At 29.9% G+C, this 21,865-nt stretch overlaps 2 protein-coding genes across 2 annotated transcripts in view; one reads left to right on the top strand and one right to left on the bottom strand.

The window, feature by feature from the left end:
* Positions 1 to 381, bottom strand: part of LOC111619592 (DNA-directed RNA polymerase III subunit RPC4-like) — a 53,389-nt gene extending 53,008 nt beyond the window's left edge. Inside the window, exon 1 of the mRNA XM_023361357.1 lies at positions 243 to 381. Within this exon, the coding sequence (XP_023217125.1) occupies positions 243 to 328 (86 nt within the window). The 5' untranslated portion in view covers positions 329 to 381. The remainder of the gene's footprint in view (positions 1 to 242) is intronic.
* Positions 382 to 14,914: 14,533 nt separating this feature from the next.
* On the top strand, positions 14,915 to 20,812 carry LOC111619589. The gene has a single exon (XM_023361348.1). The coding sequence runs from the start codon at positions 15,215 to 15,217 to the stop codon at positions 20,315 to 20,317; it is 5,103 nt and encodes a 1,700-aa protein (XP_023217116.1). The 5' UTR covers positions 14,915 to 15,214; the 3' UTR covers positions 20,318 to 20,812.
* The last annotated feature ends 1,053 nt before the right edge of the window (positions 20,813 to 21,865 follow it).

Genomic DNA, 21,865 nt, shown 5'->3' with positions numbered 1-21,865 from the left:
AAAAAGTGTCAACCTCGACCTCTGACGTCACACGGGTTGGGGACGTTAATGGATGTTTATTGAATAGATTATTTTAAAAAATAACACATCACTGTTAAGCTATTACTCATCATTTCACAAAATTTCATTTGAAAAACTATATGATAAAAAGTATGCTAACAATTAACAAAATTATGCAAACAAACACATAATAAAAAATATATATATTTATTTATTTATTTCATTTCAAGATAAGTATTTACCTGGTTCCTCTTGCAATAGGTAATCCTCTTCTTCCAATTAAACCTCTTGGCAATTTATTTAAATTATTAGTTGAATTAGTTTCCATATCTGTATCAGAATCTGACAAGTCTAAACATTATATATTACATCTGAAATTAAAAAATAAATTTTATCATATACATTCATAACTATGTATTTTGAATTAATATAATAAAAATGTTCTCAAGATATTAAAATAAATTAATATGTGGTGATTATATAGAACATTTATTTCTGAGGAGGAGATTTGGTAATGCTGGTGAAATTTCCTCTAGTACATAATTCAAGATTTAAGTGTTTCTCACAATATGTAACAAGACAAAAAGTAGGACTGGTTCATAGCATTGTCAAGTCTATTCCTCAAAAAAACTTTTCACTTTATCAAGAAAACTAGACATATAACAAATTACTTTGAGAAGTAATTTGTTATATGTCTAGTTTTCTTGATAGTTATCTTAAACATTCAAACTTAATTTCTCAAAATTTACAGAATTAGAGATGAAAAGAAGATGCTCCCATTTATAAAAACATCAATATTCAACAAAGCAAGAATGTCTTGAAAAAGTTAAAAAAAAATACAGCAAACTCTCAATTTAATAGACAAAGATTTGTCCTGTAGGAAAAACTGAAAACCTTTTTTATTCACAAAGAGAACATGCCTAAGATTGAATCAATGAGTCAATTAGTATAAATTTCTCAATAACATTATATTATTATATATTTTATTCATACTTATACATTATAACAACACTTTAACACATCTTAAACATTTAAATTCATTATTAATTTACTTTTTTAAAAAACATTCGATTTAACAGACTTTCAACAATGGCAGACACCTTCAATTAGTTCATTAAACCAAGGGTCTACTATACGTTTTTCTTTTTACAATGCTTAAAAGTGATTTTTTTTCAACATTACAATACAAAATTATCTTGACTTTAAAGATTTAAAGTTGACCCTTAATTTTGAAACAATAGGTTAATTTGAATCTAACCTAAATAAAACTAAATGTTCAAATAAACAAGGAAATATTTTCAAAATCATTGCAACTTAAATGGCTTTATGACTACGACCTTACATAAAATATCTATTTTGACATTATTTAAAATAGAAAAGAGAAATCAATTTTGTATACACACATTCTATAATCTTAATTTTATTACTAAATGACAATAATAATAAATTGAATATCAAACTCAGCTTCTTTTAAAACATTTAATAAAACATTTAACACCTTATAATGCTGAGAATATTTATTAAATAACAAACGTTTTCAGCCTAATGGAATAGGCCATCATCAGGTGACAGGCTATCAAACAAATTTGAAAATTGTGTTAAAACGGAACTTTCGAACATTACAAATTCAAAATTAAAACGTAAAACAAATTCACCAATCAATATATCACAAACGTTTTCAGCCTAATGGAATAGGCCATCATCAGGTGACAGGCTATCGAACAAATTTGAAAATTGTGTTAAAATGGAACTTTCAAACATTACAAATTCAAANGATTTACGATTGTGGTGTTTATTTTGTTACTTAGTTAATTTTATTTTCTTGAGAAAGGTCTTTTAACAAGACCGAAAACGTTTGAAAGTTGTTATAATAAAGCGTCGGCTGCAAGAAAAGGTGTTTTAGTAAGTGTGTTGATATTACAATATGCAGTCTAGAAAGAATTCCAAAATAGAATCTTTTTAAATTTGTTTTGTAATGGTAATTCTGAAAAAGGCTTCTCAAGCAAGCCAAAAATGCTTGTTTTATTAAATTTCTGTGCTAGAAAGATAGTGTTTAGTGTTTTCTTACCATGTATATTATTCATCTTAATCTTTGATAATTGATTGCGGAATCTTAATTGAATTACATCATTTCCCAATTAACTAAATCTATGTTTCTATTCCTCCTGTTTTTTAATATTTTTTATTATTAAAGAATTTAAGAGTTGGTTCATCATATTACTCTCCTTCAGTCAGTCATATGTATCAGTGTATTGTTGTCCATTCAGAAAGAATATCAATATAAAACTTTATATTCTCACTTATGATGCCAAATATATTATATGGAAGAAATTTTACAGTCTCTAATACATCAACAAAATGAATCTAATGCCAAAAGACAGTACAATTTCTTCTGTTTACAGAAAGAAAATCTTATGATTTCACATTTTGTAAGTTCAGTCCTTTATTTACACATACTTCAATGTACCGGTACAATTTTATTTAAGTTAAACTAAGTTAAGTTAATTTGAATAAGTTAAGTTGATGGATATGTAGTATAGCTCTTCATTCCTTAAGAGAATAAGCCACCTCTCTCCTTCTGACTCTCCCCTAAGGAATTCAATGGCCCTGGAGCCCAATCAAGCTAGAACGGTGTCAGTACTTCTCCCCGATGTAGCCCAAATTTGGCTGATTTGCATAGACTTATCAGACCTTGTAGGTTAAGTGATGAAACCGAGTAAGAGATCAAGTTCAAAAATATAGGGTGGGGTATAATAGAGTCCCACATTTACGAGGTAAATTTTAAAAAGAACAGTACAATAATATGGAAAAATTTTTATTTATTCAAAGTACAGTACATGTAATAAGGTTTTTTTGGTTAGGTTTTAAAAATGATGTCATCCAATGGGAGGTGATCGGTCCCGCTAGGTGGAATGAACGATAAGGTTTTCAGTAGTCAACATACCATGGTTGGGTGAACAACAGGGCTTTATCATGGAGGCTTTTCTCAAAAATGCCAAGTCTATGACTGCGACACAGAGGGCATTTCGCATGCAATTTGGTTTAAATCCAAACGAAAGTGTTTCTGATCAGAAAACAATTTTGGAATGGATCTAAAATTTAAGGGCAACAGGATCTGCAAATCCTAAAAAGCCAGTTGGGCATCCCAAATCTGTGAGAATACCTGAAAACATCGCAGCACTCAGAACATCAATAGAGCAGTCTCCAACATGTTCTGCTCAGAAACATGCCTCTACACTCGGTTCAAATGGTAAACCAAATTTTGCACTGTGACCTTAAGTTACACCCTTACAAGATTATGATTGCTCAAGAATTGAGTCCAGTAGATTGTGGAAGATGTAGAGATTGTTGTAATGCAATCCTTACAGCTGTGTCTCCTAGCGGTATTGTATGGAGTAGCAATGAAGTGTATTTTCATCTGTCTGGCACAGTGAATAAGCAGAATTTTCGTTATTGGGCTGCTGGAACCCTGAGCTCTCCACCAACAACCTCTTCACAGCCTGAAAGTCACCGTTTGATGTACTTTGTCCTCTGTAGGCATCGTGGGCCTCTTTATTTTGAAGAGGATGGCGTCACTGTTACCAGAGGCAGCCTTAGGGGGTGGCGAGCAGGGCAATCGCCCAGGGCCTCACTCTTCCAGGGGCCTCATGCAACAATCCGAGTAGAAAAAAGTTGATATTTAAAACTTTTTATGTTATCCTTAGCTATTAGTTATAACAATAAAATAAATTTGATTAATTCATAGTACAGTACATATTATTATTAATAAGTACCTAAATAAAATTAGTCTGAAGTTTAGACTATTTACAAAAAGTCAAATTAACTTTTGAGTCCATCTTTATCCTTTATACACTACCACAGAAGTAACAGTCTTAAAAAATTTGCTTTGAAGAACTCTTCTTAAACACAGGTAAAAATTGGTAAAAAACCTCACAATGTTAAAAAAATGATATTAAGTTTTAGTGAATCTTACATTATTAACAGTATTTATGGAGTCAAACTTAAAAGATTTATAATATCAATTAAAATTTACAAACTTAACTTACAATGTTTCACAAGAGTAATAAATTACAATGTTTAAGATATTTACAATGTAGGTTTCACACACACACACACACACACACACACAAAATAAATTAGAGTTCAAATAGTTCCTTAATCCTGAACAGATCTGTTGAAAAGACACCTAGCTACGATTCAGGGATTGCAATCCCTGAGTTGTAGCTAGATATAAGCTCCTTCCAGCATTCGTCGAAGAAACAGCAAGACAAATGAAATCTTGCCTCAAGCTTAACGTTAACCAACTTAACCAAGTTCCTTTGACCAACGTGAAGTCCTAAGCCAAGATTAAACTGAACTTAAACAAAACATCCTTAACCTGAAGTTCCTATCGAGCTTAACTTTTCTGCCTAAACTTCAATCTTTGGATTGATGGCAGGATTGATTGACCAATCAGCACTTCATAGCTCTGTCGGAGGTGCGGTGGTGGTCCGATGATCGGTGGCCAATCAGCGATGATGCTTTCAAAACTACTGGTTGTTTTTCCTTTTAAAATTACATCATGCTTCATGTTTTAATGGGCCATATTTTCTGCAATCAATGAAAAATAAGACACTGATCAACTTGCTGGTCATCCCTGACCTATATTGATCACCTTGATCACCTATATCCTTGATCACCTCATCAAGGAGGTATAAAAATAATAGGCACCTATACTAGAGTTTATGCCCTGTTTAGGCTTACATTCATTAATCTTTTAAATGTTGGGACCTAGGAGATCCCAAAAAATTAATATATTGCATATGCTTACATTATATAACTAAATAAGTCTACAGTGGTACCTCAGGTTACGAACGCCCCAGCATACGAAATTTTCAGGATACGACATGAAATTCTAACATATCTTGCTCCACGATACGAACAAAAACTCACCATACGACGTTACATTAGTTCGCATTTTTCATTTGTTTTTCTTACTACAGTTATTTTTTTACTGTATTACTTGGCTTTAATTTGAGTATGTTTTTCGCGTTGGAACGAATTATTTGGTTTTACATGTAATCGTATGGGAAAAGATGATCCACCTTACGACATTTTCATGATATGATCTCAGTTTCGGAACGGATTAATTTCGTATCCTGAGGTACCACTGTACTTAATCATAGGTGTGTGATGCTCTAGAAAAAACAATAATCAAGTTGACAATAATCACTTGAAAAGAACATGGTATCTGATGCAAGACATGAATGTTTAATGTGTTTGGACAATGACATGAATGTTTGATCAAAGATATCATTGCCATGTTACTTTGCTTATTCATGTAAATGAACAGACATTCACATCATTTTAGAGTTTAAATCATTGATCATAACATATACACCTATCCCTTGATTTGCACAGTACTCAATTTGCGTGGTTTTGCTTTTACACAGTTTTTAAATGAAAAAAAAAAAGTTTTTGAGACAGCTGTTGGTAGCCATTTGCAGGTTATTCTCATACAAATCTCAGGGGAAGACAGGTTTCTAGACAGATGTGCATCAGTTACTGTAAACATTCAAATACATCACAATTTTTTTGATCCAACACATTATGTCTTTAGATAGAGACCAAAGAAATGGTCCAAAACAAACTTTTATTGCATGTAAAATTATGAAACTTGCTGAGGTCACAACATCCAGTAGAATGTAAATAAACATTGTTTGAATTATTTCAAACAACAAAATGATTTTCAAAAGTAAATAGAAAAAGTACTGTACATATAAGCATTAATTTAAATTGCCTTTAAAAATTAATGAGCTCATCTTTTTTTTTTAATCCTTATCTCATTTTACACAGTTATAAAGAACATATCTTCAACTTTCGCTTGCATTCTTTAGATCAATTTATACGATTTACAGTTTAATTGAACATATCCTTCTATTTTGTATGAATTCAGTATCTCATTTTACACACGATTTTTCTAGGAACATATCTACTGTGTAAATCAAGGGATGAATGTGTATATATATATNGAAAAACTATATGATAAAAAGTATGCTAACAATTAACAAAATTATGCAAACAAACACATAATAAAAAATATATATATTTATTTATTTATTTCATTTCAAGATAAGTATTTACCTGGTTCCTCTTGCAATAGGTAATCCTCTTCTTCCAATTAAACCTCTTGGCAATTTATTTAAATTATTAGTTGAATTAGTTTCCATATCTGTATCAGAATCTGACAAGTCTAAACATTATATATTACATCTGAAATTAAAAAATAAATTTTATCATATACATTCATAACTATGTATTTTGAATTAATATAATAAAAATGTTCTCAAGATATTAAAATAAATTAATATGTGGTGATTATATAGAACATTTATTTCTGAGGAGGAGATTTGGTAATGCTGGTGAAATTTCCTCTAGTACATAATTCAAGATTTAAGTGTTTCTCACAATATGTAACAAGACAAAAAGTAGGACTGGTTCATAGCATTGTCAAGTCTATTCCTCAAAAAAACTTTTCACTTTATCAAGAAAACTAGACATATAACAAATTACTTTGAGAAGTAATTTGTTATATGTCTAGTTTTCTTGATAGTTATCTTAAACATTCAAACTTAATTTCTCAAAATTTACAGAATTAGAGATGAAAAGAAGATGCTCCCATTTATAAAAACATCAATATTCAACAAAGCAAGAATGTCTTGAAAAAGTTAAAAAAAAATACAGCAAACTCTCAATTTAATAGACAAAGATTTGTCCTGTAGGAAAAACTGAAAACCTTTTTTATTCACAAAGAGAACATGCCTAAGATTGAATCAATGAGTCAATTAGTATAAATTTCTCAATAACATTATATTATTATATATTTTATTCATACTTATACATTATAACAACACTTTAACACATCTTAAACATTTAAATTCATTATTAATTTACTTTTTTAAAAAACATTCGATTTAACAGACTTTCAACAATGGCAGACACCTTCAATTAGTTCATTAAACCAAGGGTCTACTATACGTTTTTCTTTTTACAATGCTTAAAAGTGATTTTTTTTCAACATTACAATACAAAATTATCTTGACTTTAAAGATTTAAAGTTGACCCTTAATTTTGAAACAATAGGTTAATTTGAATCTAACCTAAATAAAACTAAATGTTCAAATAAACAAGGAAATATTTTCAAAATCATTGCAACTTAAATGGCTTTATGACTACGACCTTACATAAAATATCTATTTTGACATTATTTAAAATAGAAAAGAGAAATCAATTTTGTATACACACATTCTATAATCTTAATTTTATTACTAAATGACAATAATAATAAATTGAATATCAAACTCAGCTTCTTTTAAAACATTTAATAAAACATTTAACACCTTATAATGCTGAGAATATTTATTAAATAACAAACGTTTTCAGCCTAATGGAATAGGCCATCATCAGGTGACAGGCTATCAAACAAATTTGAAAATTGTGTTAAAACGGAACTTTCGAACATTACAAATTCAAAATTAAAACGTAAAACAAATTCACCAATCAATATACAAAATAATTATAATAAATAAATTGAAACCATATTAATATAAATAATAAAGCGATATAAAAAACAAAAACAAAATAAAGCAAAAGATTAAATGCACAAAAGAATTAAATTCATAAAAAATATACATCAAAAAGCATCACATTATAAAGGGCAGATAGGAACTAAGAATTTGTGTGTTTTAACTTTTCTTTTACAAAGAATTTCCATGCCGAAGCTAAACCATCAGCAACCAACAGCCGTCCCTTAATTTACTCTTATAAATTTAAATTTTTTCATGTTGCAAAGCCAACGACGGGGACCGCACAGTCTTGAGAATAGATGCTTCATTCCATTTAACTACTGAAGCCTCTGATTGTGCCAAACTAAACTGTGGTACAATGTCCTTTACTAATGTCATATCTATGTTCTTTAAGCCTAATAGCCAAATTCCGTTTAGTGACTCCAATATAGGGACATCATGAAGCAGGTTTCAGACAAAAAATGCTCCAAAATTGTTTACAAAAGAGGTCCTAATTTATACAGTATTCTCAGAAACGATAAGGACAAGCTTAAGAAAGAAGAAACAGCAGGCTTGTATAAAATTCCCTTTGAAAACCAACAGCTAGGAATTATGAAGGACTATAATTCTTAAAATGTTCTTTAATGCCATTTTATGTGAATTTTTCTCTTAAATCAATAAAATTGTTGGCGTGACATCCACTCTATGTATTCAAGTTTTTAATTCAGAATATTCTGGAAGAAAAAAAATGAGTCCAAAATGGGAATGTATCTTCTAGTCAAATTGCTTTGTATCAGATTATTAATTAGCCTTAATATACTCCATTAAAAAAATTCACTGGATCGTTTAATGACATAACTTTTGCTATTTGATTTTATTTCCAATTCTCTGAGATATACAGATGGATAAGTAATCTAAATCAACTTGTTTTTTAAATTCATTACATTGGAATTTACAAATTCTAAATTTACAAACAAAATCACTTATGTAATCTAAGTACTCCTAAATTATATATCTATTCTGAAAAGCTATAACAGCTTGAAATATTACTGTGTTTACAGAAATAAGCAAGGCATTCATCATCAACTATAACTATGATAATTGACTATATAAGCATGACTCCTAACTATCACTTTTTCACATTTAAATTTAGATACAAGTCAAGTTCCACAAATTGTTTATGTAACTATTGTCACAGTAAATGTTTTGTTTATATTTTGGTAACCATGGTAATGCTTTGAATTGCTGGAGTGTTTGAGAATGATATTTTCAAAAAACAAACTAAAATATTATTTATAAAAGCATTAACTTATCTCTGTTAAACATAAATAAGCAACAAATATAAGAATAATACAAGTAAAAACAGTTTTATTCAAAATCCAATAAAAAAGCCAGAACAGATAACATCTAAAATCAAAACCATTTACAACTTTCTAGCAAATGATTAAACATTTGCTGGAACAAACAATGAACATACAACAAACATCAAATATTTGAAGAATTCTAATTAGGAATTTTAGAATTTTGTATTTTGAAACCTTAGGCAGCTTTATGAAATAAACCAAAACATTTGTACGTTCATTTAATGATTAAACCCATTTGCTAGAAAAGTGTAAATGGTTTTGATTTTAGAAACACTTTTATTCAAATAACAAATTAATTATTAGCCAATAACTGATATTATTTTTGCTATTTATGCATTATTAATATATTATGTAATGTTTAATAACACATCTAAAAAATACAAAATATGCATTTAATTAAAAAAATATTTTGTTATAACTTCCATTATTACAGATTTCTGTAAGTAAAACTTCAGCAACAGACTGAGTCAACATAAATTAGTAAAGAAAATGAATTTGACATTTAGTCTACGTAAAATCCAGAAAAATTATTAGAAAAAATTTGTTTGAATTAAAAGTTTGCATATTTTCCTACAGATATGATTGTGTTGAAAAATTTATGAGAAAACTATGATGATGATTTTTTGGTATAGATGTTTTATTAATTCCTAAACAATAAAACAGCATATTTATGTGAAGAAAGTATTCAGGCTTCTTTGTCAAACTCATGGCAGTATTATAATAAACTGTCTTATTTAAATTTAACTCGCTTGTTATGCCCAGTTTCATCCAGGTTTATAAAGTAGCCCTTACAGTAATTGTTAAGCCCAGCATTATTAATTGTAAATTTTAAAAATGTGATATGTCTGCAAGGAAAGAGCCTACATTTTCTTTCTCAGACTCCTTGTCAAGCCATTTCATAATAATTTTGTCCTGTTCCAGGAAAGTAAATATATACAATATCATCTTGTAATCAGAATTGTACTACTTTGAATATGAAAAAAGACACAATTGCTCATGGGTGAGCACCACGCTAACTTCTCAACAAGACTAAAACGAAGGCAGCACTAAGAATGTTAGTGATGACTATTATTTCTTATTCCAGTATCTTGTTGAGAGGATTCACGGGAAAGAAGGTAGACAAGAGTTTGGCCATAAAACTTCCATGAAGCTCTAATTACAAACATTTTAAAGTGAAACTGAGTGCAGTGCTCACCCTCAAGTAACAATGGGTTAATATTTAATTTTACACAGTAAATTAAAATATTTTTCTATTTTAAAAAGTGCATCTGTTACAACAGAGATTTCAAAAATGAGGAAAATCTTTAGTCATAGTTTATTATTCAAAAAAATAAACAATTTACAGATGTTACAATCCATTAAAACTTTTCTAAATAATATTAAATATTGAGATCAAAATTATTATCTTAAAAATAATTTATCAAAATAATTTCCATTTTGAATTAATTTATTATCACTTAATTAAACAAACATTTAAAATTATCATATATAGCATTAATATAATTTTCATAGTGATTAATTAATATGATACAGTAAACTTAAACTGATATAGTAAAGGTCAAGCATAATTAACAACCAATTAAACAATATTAAATAAAAATATGATCAAATTTTGAAAGATTTAAAATGAAAGCTTAAACAATTCCAAAATTTCATTTGAACTATAAACTAATCTAGATATTTAACTTTGGAACATAAACATGTTCATAAAGAAGCATATGAAAGTTAAATGTCTAAAAATCAGGCAATAGATTTACATGCTATAGAAGAAGTTTCATTTTCAGACAGCTAAAAAGAAATATTATGAAATCTATTAATATGAGAGAATTTTAGTTTTTTACAGCAAGCATGATATAATGCATAAGGATTATTTAAAATGTTAAAATCATAAATTAAATAAAATAGGCAATAAAAATTAACACTTTGGTTTTTTGGTTTTGCTGTTATCAAAATCAAAACTGGCAGAAAATAACAGCTTGAAATTTTTGTTTGTCAGCTGAAAATGTACAAAAGTTTGAATTTTATATATGAAAAGTTATTTGGAGGTAACAAAGTATTGTACAGTACATGAAAAAGAAAATTGCCCAAAAGATGGAAATTTTTTACATGCTCAATAAATCATCATAGACTTTTACAATCATGTCATTTACAATATACATACACATCATGTCATATACATCATGTCATTTACAATCAGTACAATTTACAGGTGAACATAACATTGAAATTTGCAACTTGAAATTTTTCATCTATACATTTAATAATTAAAATTAACAATAAAACAAAATGTGCATAACAACTATATTATAAAGAGTTAAAGGATAGGTATGATCACATAAATATAATATAATATACACTTTACAATAATCAGTTCTATGTATAATGCTTATAACACTGTAAACAATATGATTCTGACAAATTACAAATTTATTTTCAATTTTAAAATAACAAAACAACTGTACTGTACATAAACACAGATTTATAGAAAAAGATAACATATACTACTGTCTGTTGACATTATGTAAAAGTAATGTATTTTGCGAGTACTTTCAACAGTATATTATTATTCATGAATGATTCTGCCTGAAGAGGAATTATATACTGTTGAAAGTACTCACAAAGTAGACTACTTTTACATAATGTCAACAGACAGTGGTATATGTTATCTTTTTCTATTAATATTTGGTGTGTACAGGTATTTACAACTTTATTACTAACAGAGATTTATATTGTAAAAATGTAAACATTTAAAAATCTATTTATTTCAAAAAATCATCACACATTGTTTATATTTAAAATTTAAATTCTTATTCTTGTAACAGGTATAAACCATTCCTATTCAATCTAAAAGCTTTAATGCATTAACTATTCATTTAGTAAAAACAATAGTAAAAACCATAGCATCAAGAATTCTACATTAAGAGGGAATATTTGTTTCTATTACTGAGATAAGCATATAGAACTTTAAATTTAAATAGTATAACTGATAAATGGTGTAGTGTGTTCTAAAGCATTAAGTAATATGTTCTTAAAAGTAATATTTATGTATACTTTTTTACATTATTTCTTACTGATAAGAATAGGCCTTATGGTTTATTCTTTTTCTTATCAGTCCAATTCTTATCAATAAAAAAATCTATTTTTTACTGATAAGAATTGGATAAATTTCCTTTGTTGATTTTTCATATTTATTACATACGTTCTATTTTAATGTTCTTTTTCTAATGTTCGATTAACTGATGAAGACCATTAAAACGGTCAAAAACATTTTTATGTTATTAAATATATATTGCTGGATAGATAAAGGTGGGATTTGTATTAGTTATTCACGTTCCAGTAGATTTTTATTTTAGTAAAAAATGGAGCAATATAACTAGATTTGTTAAAGATCCAAGATTAAATAACAGTATTTGTTTCTGCATTAGAGATAAATCTGTACAATTTTAAATCTAAATGGTAAAGAACTGAATCAAAATACAAAAATGATCTATAACAATAAGTGAAATGTTCCCAAAAGTAGTGTTTATAGGCCTATATGTTTTTGAAAAAATAATTTAAGAGACAGGAATAACAAATTGAGTCTGTCACACATACTTTGGTTACAATATACATTAATAACATTCAACATTTATTTGCCAACAAACTAACAAATAATGCTGAGTAGTAATGATGGTTAAAACAAACCAGGAAATATGTTTCACTTCTGATCATTCTTGCACATGTTTTCTGCTATAGTCATTGTAAATATAATGTCATTTTGTTTCTAAAACATGAAAGAGCCCAACCAAATTTTGACAGAATTCCAAAGTTGATTTGGAAAGGTCTTAACTACTGTTAACAGTCTCAGATAGTTGGGCAATTTATATAAGAAATAGTGTTACAAAGAGCAAATGCATTAAAAACCCAAGATTAGACAGAAATGTTTGTTGCTGACTACAGAGATAAATTTGTAGAATTTTAAATCAGAACAGTATATAGCCTAACTGATAATGATTATGATTATAATTATGGATGCAACTGTAAATTATTAATATTTGCATTATATAATTGTAAATGATTGTGTGTGGAAGAATGCTCTAAAATATTAAATGAAATAAATATTTTGCTCCTGGATACATTCTTTATATATATTTTTCAGTGTGCAAAATAAAATATGTGAATAACAAATAATCTGCTGATACAAAGATCTATTTGCATCAATAAGAAATGAAAATTAGATAGGAATGTTTTTCTGCTGTGAAGTGAATTGTAGAATTTTCAATCTACCAGGTGTACCAGTTAATAATGCAGATTTTGTTCAATACCTGGTATTACAGATATATTGATATATATTAGATTTGATATGTATGCCATTTTATTGAATTGACAACAAGCTTTCAAACTTTATACATTCAATTTTCTGAAAGTGTTAACATCATAGATATTTCCATGCTTAAATATGTCAAATTTTGTTGTGAAAAAAGCATTTGCAGGAAGTTTTAATTCATTACTTTATTTTGAAGAAAAATGCTGCTAAAAGTTATTGTATACTTCGAAAAGCTTATGGTAAACATGCCCCATCTCCAGATACTGCAAGGCCAAATTGCTTCAGAAAGAAGATAACGCTTTGCGTTTGGTGGGATTAGGAAGATGTGGTATATTATGAGCCTCTAAACCAAGTGAAACCGTTAATATTGATTGTTACCGACAACAAATAACCAATTTAAACCACATGTTGATTATAAAATAATCAGAATGGGTCAGAAGACACTGCAAAGTAATTTTGCTTCACAATAACACACCATCACACACCTTAAAACTAGTTAAACACACGTTAAAAGATCTTGTATGGAAAGTATTAATCCACCCCCCGCCATACTCACCATACCATGCTCCTTCCAATTTACATCTGTTCCGATCAATGACGCACACACTTTCTGAGCAGCAAAACATACAAAGAAGTGGAAAAAAAGGTCTCTGAATGATTTGCCTCAAAACAAAGTTCTATTGGGAGAAATCCAGAAATTACCTGAAAGATTTGGAAAATGTGTAGCTAGCAATGGACAATGCTTTGAATAAAGCACTTTTGCTATTTCTTTTAAAATGTTTGTGTTTTCTTTGATTAAAAAATCCACATTATTAACTGGTACACCTGATAAATGCTATAAAAGTAATAACTGATGCAGAAATGGTTTAAAGCATTGAATAAAGTAAGTTTTTTTTTCAGAAAGTGATGTTTATATACATTTTTTACCATACAGTATAAGACGTATCCTGTGACATGGTCTATTCACATTAGCATAATTATCATCTCACCCAACATTAGGTACTATCAGATGTTATAGAGTTTATAATGTAAGATTATGCAGAGAGGCCCAAACTTCAGTGCCTAGGGAGTCCCAGATCTTAATCCTCCCCTGTATGTTTTTAACACTCTTGTTCAATACATTTAAGCTATTTTCTTCTCTTCATAGTTCCTAACACTACAAGAAAGTTTGACAATACACTTTAATTAATAATTTCTCTTGTTGGCATAGCAATACCCCAAATAAGTAATGTTCAAAGCATCATCTGCAGTGGAAATTGTAGATTTTTCACATTTTTTAATATTAATTTTCAAATTATTTTAAATCTTTCAATGATTTAAATGTATAAAAATGAAATTTATCTTACTCTTTAATTTATCTTCGAATTATTCGATAAATAAATACTAAAGAGACTTTACTCATTTATTCTAAAAATAAAATTAAATTAAGAAAAATAAATAAATAAATAAAGTAAATTGTCAACAATTACAGACGATTAAATTTAAAAGCGACCAAACGACATTACCGGAAGCGCCATCTATTGATAGCATCTTTCGTAAAACCCGTGACATAATTTAGAAAACGGATAGGTTAAAACAATAAGAATTGTTAAAATATTTTAATAACTTTCATGAAAAGTTACGAAATTTTATTAATTAGAAATGAATATTTAATGTGGAAAATGTGAATTATAAGTGGTATACATCACGATAAACGCCACCTTTCGGCCGATGTCGTCCATTTTGGATAGTAGAGTAAAAAAACCTTCGTTTGAGTTAAAAAGATGAATTGGTTTATGTGCATGGTTATAACAGTGATAAGATAAAGATCCAAAATGCATACGGTAACTGTTATAAGTAAGTTTAGCTCGATATTAATCGAGAATATTGCGTATTCAAGATGTTGGTGTTAAGCCTAGCCATCATCAACTTGAAGGAAAGGGGAAATTTTGACGACGAAAGATGACGATTCTGATGTGAGTTTAGATATTTGTGAAGTTAATAAAAGGTAATGATTCAGAATGGCACAGAGCCTGATCGCCCAGAAAGGTTTGCATGGTACTACCATGAAGACTGTACAGCAAGTTGGCATCTCCACCAAAAAACATTATCAGAAAAAAGGCAGAGAACAGAAACGTTACGAAAATACGTCGACTGGACGAAAATCGGACGGTGAGAGTACTTATTCTAGTTCATCGGACGAACGTGAGTTCTCCATTGTTCGTGAAGGCTACTCAAGTGGCCAATTAAAACTAAAAATCGCTAAAAGGAGGATTAAAACAACCTGCCATCCGGCCAATTTCGAAATGTCTACGGAGGTAGACACTAACGTTGTTGAATCTACTGCCGAGAACGCCAGGCCGTCTCTGAAGATGGTCATCAAGCATTCGCAGTATAATGTGTCGAGCGCGGGGGTTTTCGAGGCCAGCATGGGAGATTCCCGTCGTGAAGACGCCGATAGAAACGATTCGGAAGGCGATGCCAAGTCGTCTGGTAAGAAGTTTGCTTCGGTGATCAACTGCAGTGCCATTAGTCGGGAAGGCGAATTTTATAGTGATGATGTAAATGCGAATTATAAAAATTATAGATCTGATTCTAAAGAGTGTTCCGAGGTTTTATTTAAATTTGGCATGAAGAGAGAGAAGAAGAACTCTCCGGTCATCAATAGAGAAAATTGTAAAACAGTGAGGAGCGAGTTAAACGAGAGGCGCTCCAAGTTTGAACGCCCAGTGTTTTCGGAAAGCAAGACGGTGGACTTTGTTGCCGTTAAACACGGCATGAAGGAGATGGGTCATCATTCCGACACAGAGTTAATTCTCTCATCGGAAGCCAAATACAATTTGGGTAAGAAAAATAGGGGGAAGAGTGCCAAAGAGAGAAAATCTGAAAAAAAGAATTATCTTCAAAATATAGAAATTGTTAATTTTGGTTATAAAGCATGTGATGCAAGTTCATCTAAGGGAAAACACGTTCATAATTCAGTAGTTAAAAGGTATGTAGATAATGATAATTTTACTTCTGATAAAAACAATTGTTCGAATAATAGAAAATTTCATTCCAAATCCGAGTCTGTCGTTGAACCTTTGAATGTATTGGCATATAGTGCATGCCATTCTTCGAATTTAGAATGTGACACTATTCTTGTAAATACAATGTCAAATGTTTCTCCAGATAGTGGAATACAATCTTCGGGTGACTCTCCTCTGCAGACAAGTGAATGCAGTCTTTTTAATGTTTCTTCTTATACTAATGCAGATTTATCATCACAAACCTGTACAGAAAATAAATTTCAACATGTAAAGGAGGGCGAAAGCACTCCAGAACGTTGTTATTCTAATATTTATTCTTCAAATTCACCATGTAAATATAGATCCGAAGAAAGTAATAATATAAATTCATCTCCTGTGATGTCCATAGAGAGAAATGAAGAATTAAATTTTAATGTTAATGAAAATAAATTATTTCAAGATTCCACAGAAGATTTTCAGATGAGTCATACTCCTCAGGTAAAATCTCCAAGTGATTATCAGTATAATAGTGATGCTGTAGATGACGACGATAAGTTATATGAATCAAAGGAAATTTCAAACCAAGAAAAAAAATCAATCAATTTTGATAATGCTGAAAAATTAAATATGTGTGATGCTAGTAATAATCAGTCCTCAGAAAATTCTGTTAAAAAGAAACAGCATAGAAATTCTTCAAATGAAAGACATGCCGATACTGGAAAAGCTGACAGTGAATTACAAAAATTAATTCAAAATGTACAAGATTCGATTAGTTTACAGTTTCAAAATATAGAATCTGATGATTTAAGTGATTTAGATTTTAATGATAATTCAATAGGTAAGTCTTTTACTGATGATAAAGATTCTTCAAAAGTAGCAATGTATGACAGAGACGATACTCAGTTCAGTGCAGATACAGTGATGTGTTCAGCACAGAGTGATGACTGCAGCAATGGTAGCAATATGCCCTTTGAGAATGTAGAAAGTAGAAAATCGAATCTGAATGAATATGATGATAAACAATGTAATTCTTATGATTATGATTTTGATGTTAGCACTTCACCAGCAACAATTACAGGTTATTGGAGTGAAACTATATGTCTTGCCTCACCAAATTCAACAAATGATGAAAATAAGAGTTTAGTTAGTACTGTAAATATGAAATCTGAAAGTTTAAAAACTGTTGAGCTGGATAATCATACCAGTGAAAATGCTGAAGTTGTTACAAATAAAGAAACTGAAGTTACAGATAAGACAGAAGAAAATGAAAAAGAAGTTAATATGTTAGATTGTTTGGAAGATTCTGCTGAAATAGAACAAGTGGCACAACCATCTGAAGGAAATAAGAAGAAAAAGAAAATGAAGCACATTAAAACAAAACATGATCCTGTATTTTTAGCAGATTTAGATGAATTAATAAATTTACTTCAGATTTGTTATATATCCAAAAGTTTGCTTAATAATTCACTCAAACATAAAGAAAATCTACTGCCATCAATTTTCAGGGTTAAAAATTTAGTAAAAATAAATAAAGAGGATCATCATAAAACTGGTAACAACAAAAATGTTTCTTTGGAAAATACAATTGAAAGTGAACAAGGAGTTAAAGAAAAACCTAAGAAAAATGGAAGAAAATCAAATTCTGTTCATTCTAGTTTGCTTCCATCATCTGAGGAAAAGGTAGAAGTTAGTGAAAATTGTTTGCCTCTTAAAAAGCGACATCATCGAATTGATATCTTGCAACATGATGGTGAGTGTAATCGAAAAGATAATTTTCGGCTAGACAGCAAGTCTATAAAATCCATTTCATCGCGAAAGTCAGCTCTGATGGTTAAAGATAAGAATTCTGTAGATGAAGCAATAGAAGCATGTATCAATAGATATGTAAAAAATATGACTAGTAATGAAAATGAAATTTATGATAATTATGTATCATGTAAACAAAAATCTGTAAGAGGTAATGTCTCACAAAAACCTTATGTGGTATCCACTACCTCTCTAAATGAAGAAGATTCAGTAAATGAAAATATGAATGATAAAGATTCAAATTCTATAGAAGAAGCAATTGAAAGCTGCATTCAAAAATATTCTTGTGATGATATTGAAATTTATGATCAGTCTGAAAGTGTTTCATTTGATGTAACTAATGAAGATACTAAAATTGATGATTCAGACTCTGATGATCTACCTCTTTCAACACTAGCTGAATTAAGTAAAAAGAAACAGGATTCTGCATGTTTATCTCCTAAAACTGATAATAGAGAATTTAATAAAACAGTTGCTGCATTAAAAGAAAGGCAAATGAAACTTTTAAAAAGTCAGATTTGCATTCAAAAGATTTCCTCAGAGGAAGTAAAACCTCCACCTAAATTAAGAACAAGAAAAATGAAACGTACACGACGTGCAATAAAGAGACAAAAGCCAGTTGATGAAAATTCCAATATGTTTCCCAACTCAAGTATTTTAGACTTTGAAGATGTAGAATATGAAAACAGCACTGATGTTTATTGTTCAAAAAATGATAAAATAGAAGAAACAATTGAATATGTGGTAAAATCAGCAACAAAAGACAATGAGGTTACCGAAAAATCTTTTGTACAAGATGAGGTTGAGGAATCAATCGTAAAAAGACCAAAACTGTATCCAAATGAAACACATACACAGCCTGATTACCCTCAAGTTATCACTGTTACTGAATCTTCAACTGGTCGTAGTTCTGGGCAGAGTGAAGGTAAAAAACTTTGTAAGAAAGAACCTCGCATGCCAAAAAAGCAATATTTAAAAGCTGGTCTTTATTCTTCATATTTTAAACAAGATGGATCTTCTCAGGGAGAAAATGCTGAATTTGCTAATTTAAATCCTGATGATCAGAACATTCTACAAGAATGGTCTCAAAGACAGGCAAATTCAAGAAAAATCTATAAGAAAAATGGCAAAAAGTCAAAATTTAAAGATAAGATAAGCAATGAATGTGAACAATGTTTATTACCACCACCTATTCATGTTGGAAGATATTTACGTGAAAGGCAATCAGATTTTCTGCTACCTTATGATTTGTGGTGGCTGTATAAACATAAACAACTCCTATACCAAATTGATCCATCAACTAATTATAAAAAGACACGAACAAATGTTTATGTAGATATCAAACCTGTTTCCCGTTTTGAAGTACAGAGTTGCAATTGTATCAGACCCAAAGAAGCAACTGAGAAAGGTTGCGGACCAGATTGTTTGAATAGGATCATGTATGTAGAATGTAATCCTCAGCTCTGTCCATGTGGTGACCAGTGTTCCAATGAAAGAATACAAAGACATGAATGGAGTCCAGGCTTGGAACGTTTTATGACTGCAGATCGTGGATGGGGAATTCGCACCACAGAAGCAATAAAAGCAGGAAGTTTTATTTTGGAATATCTTGGTGAAGTAGTTAGTGAGCAGCAGTTCCGACAGCGCATGATTGAACGTTACTCAAATGATCGTCATCATTATTGTCTGAATTTAGATAGTGGGATGGTGATCGATGGTTATCGCATGGGTGGAGAAGGACGTTTTGTGAATCACTCCTGTGAACCAAACTGTGAAATGCAAAAATGGTCTGTGAATGGAGTTTACAGGATAGGATTATTTGCACTTAAAGATATACCTCCCGATACAGAACTTTGTTATGATTACAATTTCCATAATTTCAATATGGAAACATTACAGGAATGCAAATGCGGTAGTTCAAAATGTAGAGGTTTCATTGGAGGCCGTTCACAGAGATTTACAACTCAGGTCCAGCAGCCACAGACTAGAAATGAGAAGAAGAAAAAAGTAGGAAGACCGCCTTTGGGATCTAGGAAAAAGGTACAAGCGACTAAACGGAAACCAAAGATTGTTCCAACAACCAAGTCATCGCCAGCACTATCATTAAAACCTATATCTCATCAGCAAAGATGTTTCATTCAGAAGCATCGCTGCTTTTTGTTAAGAAATTATCAAAAAGTAAGATATGCACGGGAGCACCTACATATGCTTTCACAGAAAAATAGAAAGCAGCTCACAAAACAAGAAATGGCACTTTTACAAAGCACGGGTTTAGTAAAAATCCATTCCCGGACACCCTCCGAAACTTGACATTTTAATTTATAGCACACAGTAGGACGAAAGGCATTAAAAACATGGTTGATTCCATAAAATATTAACGGCCATATATCAAGAGTGTCACGCTGTTTTAAATTGGCGTGCAAATTCGGTGTTGTGTTATGTACAGAATGTAGTAATTTTTATTATCTGATATAATAGCTACAGTTTGCACATATATGGTTTACCATTTGTTCTGTTTGCCATTTAAAACCAATGTAAGAAATGAATTACAAAGAAAAAAATTATATATATATAAATATATAACTTTACTGCCATCATTCAGGGGACCTGGAAAGTTACATTTCTTTCCAAGTATAATGTGTTATTTCTAACCTGTTGAGTGTGCTATAAAATTATTTAAATTGTGGTTAAATATTTTGGTTTTTTGTATAGTAGATATATATATGAAATACAAACAGTATTCTCCCCTCATCTGAACCAGAGTACAATATACTTTGGTTTGGCCTGGCAGTTTACGGTCGAAACTAGAATAGACAAAGGCTCGTGCTTACTGATTCGCACGGGAAAGCGATCGAATCTCAAGGTCCGAAATGATATTCCAAGAATGACTCCGAGAGAATATTTATGCGGCAAGGAAAAGGGGAAACTATTTTGTTACGATTTTTCTGTCCAGTATAGTGACAACATTAAAATGAAGACTGTGCATATATTAAAAATTGTTTAGACTTTTATGCCATTTCTCGGTAAAGGATTTAAAATGAAACTTCATTGTGTAGCTTTGCACTTGCGCCATCTATTGTCAGTTTTGTGTTTGTGTCCTCCACCTTACATTTGTTATACAGTGTATAATAGAATTTTTAACCCAAGAGCATTAAACTTTTATAAACAAAATTCTAAATTTTGTTGGTTTACTTTTTTTATTATTATTAATTATTATTATTTTAGAAAAAACACCAGAAGGTAATCAAATGATTTGAATTTTATGCTAAATTTTAAATAAATAAATAAAAACAAATTGGCTGAAAGTCAAAATGTAAAATAAAATTATTGTATTTGATGGAGTTAGTCTTTTTTTATATTTATATATATATATTTATCTTTCTTTTTTAATGTTCTTTTAATAAAATCTAGAATGATAATTTTACTTGCCTGTTTGAATTTTAAGATTTAATTTAAAGTTATTTTGCAGATAATTTATTTTTAACTTTGAAAAACACAGTTATATATTTAACAATTATTTTAAATACAGTAGATCCCCCTATAAGACGGTAGATACGTTCCGTTCTTTATGAATCAATTTTGTAGGAATCATAGTTTACGGACTACGGCTGTTTGAAAGGTTTTCTTTCATAAAATTAATCGATTCTAGACTAATTCGACTCAACATTTCCAAAATACGTATATTTTTTTGAAAATAATCCGTATAAACTACGTTATAAACAAAAAATTGTAGGATTGCTTACCGAGTGTGTACCGTTCGACTACGCCCGTTGCTAAAGCTTGGTTTCGTCGCGGAACAGCGCATCAAATTGCGGCCGCGATTTCTGATATTATTTTTCTGCGAAAACTTCGTTGACC

Source organism: Centruroides sculpturatus, unplaced genomic scaffold (genome assembly GCF_000671375.1).
Source record: "Centruroides sculpturatus isolate CEXI.00-Female unplaced genomic scaffold, Cexi_2.0 scaffold261, whole genome shotgun sequence".
Taxonomy (NCBI): domain Eukaryota; kingdom Metazoa; phylum Arthropoda; class Arachnida; order Scorpiones; family Buthidae; genus Centruroides; species Centruroides sculpturatus.
The sequence above is the reverse complement of the archived record's forward strand: the minus strand, read 5'-3'. Positions and strand labels throughout refer to the sequence as shown.